The sequence below is a fragment of the Quercus suber genome, unplaced genomic scaffold (assembly GCF_002906115.3).
Source record: "Quercus suber isolate HL8 unplaced genomic scaffold, Cork oak 2.0 scaffold_8, whole genome shotgun sequence".
Taxonomy (NCBI): domain Eukaryota; kingdom Viridiplantae; phylum Streptophyta; class Magnoliopsida; order Fagales; family Fagaceae; genus Quercus; species Quercus suber.
This window is the reverse complement of record NW_027069474.1, coordinates 1,196,303-1,205,984: the sequence shown is the minus strand read 5'-3', so window position 1 is coordinate 1,205,984 and position 9,682 is coordinate 1,196,303. Positions and strand designations below refer to the sequence as shown.

The 9,682-nt window shown below is 36.7% G+C and overlaps 1 protein-coding gene across 1 annotated transcript; it reads left to right on the top strand.

Moving 5' to 3' along the window:
* The first annotated feature begins 218 nt into the window (after positions 1 to 218).
* On the top strand, positions 219 to 1,388 carry LOC136068649 (F-box protein At5g49610-like). Its single transcript, XM_065776071.1, has one exon. The coding sequence runs from the start codon at positions 219 to 221 to the stop codon at positions 1,386 to 1,388; it is 1,170 nt and encodes a 389-aa protein (XP_065632143.1).
* The last annotated feature ends 8,294 nt before the right edge of the window (positions 1,389 to 9,682 follow it).

Sequence of the window (9,682 nt, the reverse complement as noted above, 5' to 3'; positions counted from 1 at the left end):
TAAAATCTCAAATAGGAGCAGCAAAGCCATACTGAAACCTGTTCTTCTCTTTCTTGTTCTTGTTAATACCAAACGGCTGAACTTTCTCACGTTCGCTGCTGCTTCTTCTTCTGTTTAAATAACTTTTCATACGTATTTGTCACAACCTAAACATGTCAAAGCCTTCTTTTTTCTCAGTCTGCCTCTTGGTTTTTTCTTGGTTTAGAAATCTATGCTCCATGGTTACACGCAAGACAAAGAAAAAGGAGGAGGAGTCTACTACTCTTCCTACGGATATGATCTTTGAGATTTTGAGCCGGATAACATTAGGAGATATTGGGCGGTGCAGACTTGTTTCAAAGGATTGGAACTTGATAACGTATGACTCAAGTTTCATACAGTCACGTTGTGAAAGAACCAAAACAATTGATGGTTTTTTCATTCGAAGTTTAGAATGGAGCAAACCCATCAACAAGTTTGTATCCATCAATGAATCGGATCCTAAATCTAAACTCTCGCTCGACTTCATACCTGGTCTGGTCTCCATTATAGCTGCCACTAAACAAGGTCTTCTTCTGTGCGTGGATGATTATAGTTTTAGAAATCAAAAATATTATGTTTGCAAGCCCAGTACTAAACAGTGGAGGAAGATACCAAATCCTAGAACTCGGTATTTCACCGAAAGATGTGCAATGGTTGTGCTCAAGTCAAATCCTTTGCACTATAAGATCATCAGATTTTCAACACACTCCCTGCGTACAATTATGACCTATAAGTCTATGAAGTATTCTTTTCTTTTTTGTGAGATTTTTGATTCAAAAGCGTGGGCATGGAAAAAGTTGAAAGATGTAGTAATGTTGCCCAAAGATGAGTGGTTGGGATTTGACCCAGTTGTATCTGCTTCTGGCTCTCTTTATTGGCTAACTAACAACAATATGGTGTTTGTTTTTCATGTCGATTCCAATAAATGGGCAACATTTGATCTACCTTTTCCATTATGCAAGGAAAATTATTTCGATCCCATGAAACTTGTTGAGTACCAAGGGCGTGTTGGGATGCTTTGCAAGAAAGGATGTGATATACAAGTATGGATGATGGAAAATCATGAAGTATGGAGTAAGAAACAAACTGTGAGTATTGAACCTGCAAAACTTAGTACTTGTTATCCAATTGCTTTCCAAAGTTCTGATATTATGCTGATGAAAGACGATACCGACATGATACACTATGACTTTAGAAGCGGAAATTCGAAAATGAGCAATATGTGGACGAGGCCAATGGAAATTTTCCCCTTTCATTCAGATTTTGAACTTGTTGATTTGAAGAATAGGTGTTATAAGAAAAAATATGTAAAGGTTTTAGCTAGATTAAGTCGGCAGTTTAGTAGATATTTATCTAAGTTTTTTTGATGAAGAAAATTTTCCTACATTTAAAAAATAGAGTTTTTTTTTTTTTTTTTTTTTTGCTGAAGTTTATTTTAGTATTATTGTTTTATATTTGACACCAGCAAGATGTATTAGTCAAATTAATTCAACAGATTAGTAGAGATCTATTTGAGTTTATTGGATAAAGAAAATTTTCCAACATTTAAAGTTGCAACAGGGAATTTTTTATTTTTGTGAAGTTTTTTTTAGTATTATTGTTTTACATTTAGACATTGGCAGTATGTATTACAAAACATTTTTTTTTTACCTCTTTTTTTTTTTTTTTTTTTTGGTTGTATTGGTTTTGTTTTATTTTGTTCCTTAGCCACTTAAACACATGATAAATTGTGACTAGTAGAGGATAAATGTAAAACACAAGATATGTAACAGATGATTTCTATTCCTATTTCCTTAATTAGTTTTTTTTTTAATAAGTGAGTTTTGAGTTGATAATCTCGTATAATTGGTAGCAAGTCTTTGAGATGATCACAAATTAAATGTATGGCTATATGACTGACCTTTTGCGCTTACTAGGTTGCCTAATATGGGAACCAAGATTGATGGCTCTTGGCGGTTTGAGAAACAACAAGGGAAAAAAATCTACTCATTGCTCAAAAAAATGGAAAATTTTTTAAGTTGTCAACATTTGTCACAATGTTAAACAAAATGTATTCTTATTTGATTCTAATGCACATCAAAGTTGACAACAAGAATTACCACAAGCTTGATTTTATCCCATAAAAGTTTTTCTCAATCAAGTGCAGATTATAGGAATTTTGTGAAAATTTCCAATTCCTTCAAACCTTTCTTGAAGGATTTTGCAAATCAACAGCTTCACCTTAGCACTCCACCAACAATTACACCATCAGCTCCCCATCTAGCTACCATAATTTACTCTTTAGAAATACATGCCAACATGGATGGAACAACCTGCACAAGCATTTAATGGTATACGTTTTAAAACTAACCTGTATCACATGGAGTCCAAATCTTTTGTTCCACTCTTCCTAATCCACTATATACTCCACAAATAAAAACATGTCACATTTCATCTATTTTATCAAATGCTAAATTTATACCTTCTGTTATTTCAATTTCATAAAATAAATAAATAAATAAGCCATCATATTTAGGCAATTAAAATAATAGAAGGCATAAATTTAGCATTTAATAAAATAGATAGACATATGGTATGTTTTTATTTGTGGAATAGGAAGAGTGGAACAAAAGATTTGGACTCTATTAAATGCTTAGGATTTGTTATGCCAAAGCAACTCCTACAAACTTGATAATTGCATGTCATAAAATTGAAGCATCAGCTTTTGTATAGAATTAGAAATCACTCATATCATTAACCTAAAGTCTTTTGTTACATGACCACTTCTCATGCGAATTGTAGATAATTATCCATCACCACTCCTGAAAAAAGTAGTTTAAACATGTTTCATATCATGCTAGGCAAGGGTATTTTCTACATTTCAAGCATCTTAACAGATGACAGAGTTATACTTCAACGATACTAAGATAATGAACCCATAGGTATTTAAAATTAAATTACTGAAATGGCAAACTATCTACACACCCAGCACCACAACTAGATTTCTAATACACTTACTTCCTAAACATAAATACCATTTGGGGGCATATAACTGAGCTTACCTAGTATTCAGAAGAATCAACATTTAACTCTTCAGCATAAATGAGGTTGCAAGATAATTTTATTTCTCTTTTTCTAAAAGAATTTTCACCAATGTTATAAAAAGAGTTGCTTGCAAGAGCTAAGATGGGTATAGAGTCCTTTCATGAAAGATCAAGAAATTAAGTTCTTCGGTTGGATACTTTTCCATTCTAAAAAATAATTGTTAATACTTACAAATTTCATTGCACACACAAAATAAAAAGATAAAACTACAAGTCCTCATTAGAATATGAATTCTCTAATGAGGTACATCCACTTTCTTAAATCACATAGATGAATTGCACTAGTACTGTTAAGTACTCAAGAGCCATAAAATCAGTCATTAAAACTTTAAAAAACATTTAGAATGGATGATGTGGGTTGGTATTTGTGGCCCAAACCCAAAAACAATTAATTTGTAGAGTATGGGTAAAAGAGCTAGGTTAAGTATGGGATTGATAATAATGGATCACAACGTTCAAACACAAGCCAAAATGAGTTTACACGTGAAATCTGAAAATCGAAGAGCACACTATTATTTATCTGATGAACATAAATCTTAGGGTTACAATCAAGCTCTCTTTTTTCTTCCTCTCCCCCTTGTTAAGGGCTTCCTTCCTTTATATAGTCACCCTTCTCCTCATCTCCATCGTCCACTTGTTCCTCATCCATGAGTTTGCTTAAGTACATATCACGTCAGGCATCTTCTTTTGGCTCTGTGTGAGTGGCGGTAGGTTAGGATGCACTGTTCAGGGTCTTCTCTCCATAAATGCGGCCAGAAAAATTGCTACAGTGCATTAAATACGGTGGTAGCAGCTTTCCCCTTAGATATTTCTCCATCCTTATCGTTCCATAGTATTTCAAAGCTCATCTTGATTAGGTGGAGTCCTCGGAAGTTCATTTGGCCTTTCACACATTCAATTGATTTATAATATTGCGTCAGAGGATTACAACCTCTTCGGACAGGAGATATCCCCCACAGATGAAGTTTTAGTTTTTTTTTTTTTTTTTTTTTTTGTGTGTCTTGAAGTTCGATGGAGACCAAAATCAAGAAAATGAGTCTCCAATACATTAGACCTGTATCAGTAATAAGTCTTTTTAGGTATGAGGTTCACTATCAGAGTATTAGTCAACAGACTATTCTTGATGTGCAAAATTAGCTAGGGATACCAAGCTAGTTAAAGCAACATCACACCAAGAATAGAGGTGTGAACTTCCATTTTTTTAAGAACCACGAATTCGTTGTCAACAAATTGACAATCTCTTGAGCCATATGCAGATATTTCTAAGAGAAATTTCTAGAACTGTTCTTGAATCTACTTTCTCATATGACAATAGTAGAAAAACCTTCAGTGTACAGGGTACATTAGAAAGATAATTCCAACAGAGCAGAAGATATAAAAACAAGCATGGAATTTTGTAACAACAACAACAACACACACACACACATCATATTTAATGATAATACAAATGGACCAATAAGAAAATACTATAAACATATAACTAATGTAGAATCCTGATGTTTTGGCTGGCACAATCAAAATGATTGATGATAACAACAGCAACCATTATTCTTGTTGACTTGTTGCTATTATTGTAAAAATATTTACTACACTACATTATATCAAGAATGCTACATCAACAACTTATCAATTTTTTTGTGCAACAAGCATAACGCTACTATAGCAGGAAGAGTTTTTTCAAATCCATTTCAACAAATGAGTTTTCACTAATAACAAAGGTGTAATGGCGTAAGTCAAATTACTATGCTTCACGAACATCTGAAAAAGACTGATAGTTGTTGTTTTTCCTAACCAAAAAATATGAAAAGGCACAAGAAAGTAATAGAGCGTATCATTGTATCTTGATCTGATGATGACAAAAAATGGCATGGTATACTAGTCGTACCTCCTTCAGCATAGAAATAAGTGCATTGTGATTGGTCCATCTTGCCAGAGAACATGTAGTGAACAAAAAGACACATCATTAACAGAAGTCCACACATTAAATTTAACAAACATAAAAGATAACTGAAAGGGGAAAAGTATCTCTTAAGCCCAAATAACGGATCCATCATTTGCACGGGCCCCTGTGGACGGACCTGATGTAACGGCCGGATATGGACGGGGTGAAGAATGGTGGGCTGGTTATCCATGGGCCTGCTGAGCCCCTAATGAGGATATTTTGACTCATTCTCATAAAGCCCAAATAGAGTCCTTGCGCTAGTAGGACTCTGGAAATCTGTATATTGGTAAAAATCTTCCGCATAAGAAGGAGACTTATTCATCACTTGGATTCTACAAGAAGAGTCCTATAAGGAAAAGACTTCCCGCCAAGGAAGGGATGTCAACCTCAAGCCACTATAAAACCCAATACCCTCACAAGCCAAGGTACGCATATTAACCCTCTCTAGCACTCTAGAGCTGTAAGCATACTTTCTAACTTGACCTTCGGAGGGTATTTGGCGGCCCACACCGGTGCTCTCTGTTAGGTCCTCTTTTCTCTGTGCAGGTGCGTTTCGGGGTACGAGCATTGTGCAACTCACTGTTGATATTTTCGGCATCATCAGTTGGCGCCGTCTGTGGGAAACGCTTTTAAGTGATTAAGCCACATTATTGTTTCCCGGACTAAAGGGTTGCATGGTACTCACTCGCTCAATGGCAACTACTAATGACGTACAAGGAGAGGAACCACCCACGACTGCCCTCGAGAGACAAGTTCAGACTCTCGGTGCCGCCGTGGAGCGTCTCACCAAACGGAACCTCGACTTGGAAGAACAGCTGCGCCAGAAGGATGCAGCACCAAATGGCCAACCGGAAGATCAGGAAGGGACTAGCGCTCCAAACAGGAATCAGGAGAGACCTGAGGGCAGCCACGCCCCAAGCAGGCCGGAGAGGCAGCACGTGAGCATGCCATCCCTCACGGATGCGACTCCACCACATATCGCCGCCGAGATGCAGGCAATGAGGGAACAAATGGAGGTCATGATGAACGCCCTCAAGGGGCGAGTCTCAAGTGACCTTGACGATCTGGTCAATCGTACCGATTCACCCTTCACTGCTGCCGTGAATTCCTTCCCCCTACNTGAAGTTGTGAATGGTGAATAATTACTTGCAGTCTTTCACATAAACCTTCTTCTAATATCACTTTAATTTATTTTCCACCATTTGCCATCTTTCACTGCAACAAGTTATGGGTTTGTATTTATTCAAAATGATAATCAAAATAAATAATATTGGCATCTAATTTAAAGCCTTGTCCTTATTTAGATGAAAGGTGATTGTGATGTGATAAATGTGCTATTTGTTTGGCTTTCATCAAAAGTCCATGCCAATAATTATTGTAAGAGATGTGCTACGTCCATAACATTTTTACAATATTTTCACAACAAATTATAAGCGGTTAGTTATTACTGGTTCAAATTTGAACCTAACACTAAAATTACTTTTTTGCTCCAATAATAACAACCAATAACAACCTACTACTTATGATTTGTTGTAAAAATGTTATAAGCATATCATTTATTTTATTGTAATTAAATGACTTTTACCTTTCTCTCCTCCCAAAAAAAAGACTTTTACCTTTATGTCTATTATTCTAATTAATGACAATTCCATGTATATTTACACCATTACTGCAACTAAAATCATATTTTGCACCATATGATATGAGTTTTGTTTTTTTGGGGTTGGTTTGACAAATTGTGACGAGGGTCATGCTATTGTAGATGGACTACTTATGTTGTAATCTTCTATAGTTAACTATTTGTTACAATATTCTACATCTTTTATTTGTCATGCTTTGTCTGATAAAATCAGGATTCCTCATGACCCCAAAAGAGTTCTTTCCTAAGTATGTAAGCATAGAGTATTGAAATTTTTAGCTTGCACTTTATTTCGAATGATAAAAAAGGAGGGGGGAAAATTGTAATGATAGATGGTAGCAAGTTTAGTTGCCACCAGCTACTGCCATAATTAACGCACAACGCCATGTTGGATTGAAGGAGCCAAATCCAGCTATCATGGCGTCCTTAAAAGGAGTGACATATATAACATAGAGAAAGTCACACTAATTTTGGAATATATCAAATCATTACCTATGAAAAGTTTTCACATGACATCTGCCTCACTTAAACGTAGCTAAAGATTTATAAACAAAGTTTAGTTTATAAAATTGGTTATAACTTAAAATTACAACATTACTCAATATCGAGTAATATTTTTTTATTGGAGATAAATTTTGACAAATCTACTATTAAATTACATTTTCTTCATATTCCTCCATGCATGTAAAATTTTTAAAAAAATTAAAGATCAATAACAATACTATCAATAAATTGTTTAAATTGCAAGTTTTTTTTTTTTTTTTAATTTAAAACTATGCATAAAATATAATTTTATAGATTATATAGTAAATAATATATTCGATTGATTGACACAAAATTTGACATGTATATTAGAAGTGTAAAGAACATGCAATAATGATTAGATTTTTGAAATATGTTGTGATGTTAATGATATTGAGTAAGGTTGTAGTCTAGGTACAACTAATTTTGTAACTAAACTTTGTCCTATTATTAAAAATAAAAAGTATTGTAAACATTAGATCATTGGACAATAACAATTTTTATTTTATTTTATATTATTTTACTTGGATGAGCTATATATAGTATATAAACTCCTCGGCATCGAGCTATCACCATCAGTCATGATCACATTCAAAATCAGTGAGTCCATTAATCTATAATATTATCTACAAATAGAAGATAATTATGTGTGCTTGCTATTAGATTGCGTTTCCGCACAACATTTGTATGATAGAGAATTCTATTGTAAAGTGTAAATGGTTTTATTAGACAGTTTAGCAAAAAAATGGTTTTTAATGACATTGAGTAAGGTTGTAGTCTAGGTACAACTAATTTTGTAACTAAACTTTGTCCTATTATAAAAAATAAAAAGTATCGTAAACATTGGATCATTGGACAATAACAATTTTAATTTAATTTTATTTTATTTTACTTGGATGAGCTATATATAGTATATAAACTCCTCGGCATCGAGCTATCACCATCAGTCATGATCACTGAAAGGGGAAAAGTATCTCTTGAGCCCGAATAAACGGATCCATCATTTGCACGGGCTCCCTGTGGACGGACCTGATGTTAACGGGCCGGATATGGACGGGGTGAAGAATGGTGGGCTAGTTATCCATGGGCCTGCTGAGCCCCTAATGAGGGATATTTTGACTCATTCTCATAAAAGCCCAAATAGAGTCCTTGTGCTAGTAGGACTCTGGAAATCTTGTATACTTGGTAAAAATCTTCCGCATAAGAAGGAGACTTATTCATCACGTTTTGGATTCTACAAGAAGAGTCCTATAAGGAAAAGACTTCCACGCCAAGGAAGGGATGTCAACCTCAAGCCACTATAAAAACCCCAATACCCTCACAAGCCAAGGTACGCATAATTAACCCTCTCTAGCACTCTAGAGCCGTGAGCATACTTTCTAACTTGACCTTCGGAGGGTATTTGGCCGGCACCACACCGGTGCTCTCTGTTAGGTCCTCTTTTCTCTGTGCAGGTGGCGTTTCGAGGGTACGAGCATTGTGCAACTCACTGTTGATATTTTCAGCATTATCAGTTGGCGCCGTCTGTGGGAAACGCTTTTAAGTGATTAAGCCACATTATCGTTTCCCGGACTAAAAGGTTGCATGGTACTCACTCGCTCAATGGCAACTACTAATGACGGACAAGGAGAGGAACCACCCACGACTGCCCTCGAGAGACAAGTTCAGACTCTCGGTGCCGCCGTGGAGCGTCTCACCAAACGGAACCTCGACTTGGAAGAACAGCTGGGCCAGAAGAATGCAGCACAAAATGGCCAACCGGAAGATCAGGAAGGGACTAGCGCTCCAAACAGGAATCAGGAGAGACCTGAGGGCAGCCACGCCCTAAGCAGGCCGGAGAGGCAGCATGTGAGCATGCCATCCCTCACGGATGCGACTCCACCACATATCGCCGCCGAGATGCAGGCAATGAGGGAATAAATGGAGGTCATGATGAACGCCCTCAAGGGGCGAGTCTCAAGCGACCTTGACGATCTGGTCAATCGTACCGATTCACCCTTCACTACCGCCGTGAATTCCTTCCCCCTACCCCACAAGTTTCGCATGCCAAATATAGATAGCTATGACGGGATGAAGGATCCTCTTGATCACCTGGAAACTTTCAAAACCCTGATGCACCTACAGGGGGTACCGAACGAAATCATGTGCAGGGCCTTCCCAACTACGCTGAAGGGTTCCGCGAGGATTTGGTTCAGTCGACTGACCCCGAATTCCATCAGCACTTTCAAAGAACTAAGCGCTCAGTTCACCTCACACTTCATAGGGGGACACAGGTACAAGAAGTCCACAGCGTGTTTGATGAGCATCAGGCAGAGAGAAGACGAGACGCTAAGATCTTACATAACCCGCTTCAATAAGGAGGCCCTCTCAATTGACGAAGCCGACGACAAGATACTGGTGGCAGCTTTCACGAACGGATTGCGGGAGGGCAAGTTTTTGTTCTCGCTATACAAAAACGACCCCAAAACCATGTCA

What these genes read in the sequence shown, in the direction of transcription:
- LOC136068649 (XM_065776071.1), top strand. Translation starts at nt 219, where the DNA reads ATGGTTACACGCAAGACAAAGAAAAAGGAGGAGGAGTCTACTACTCTT.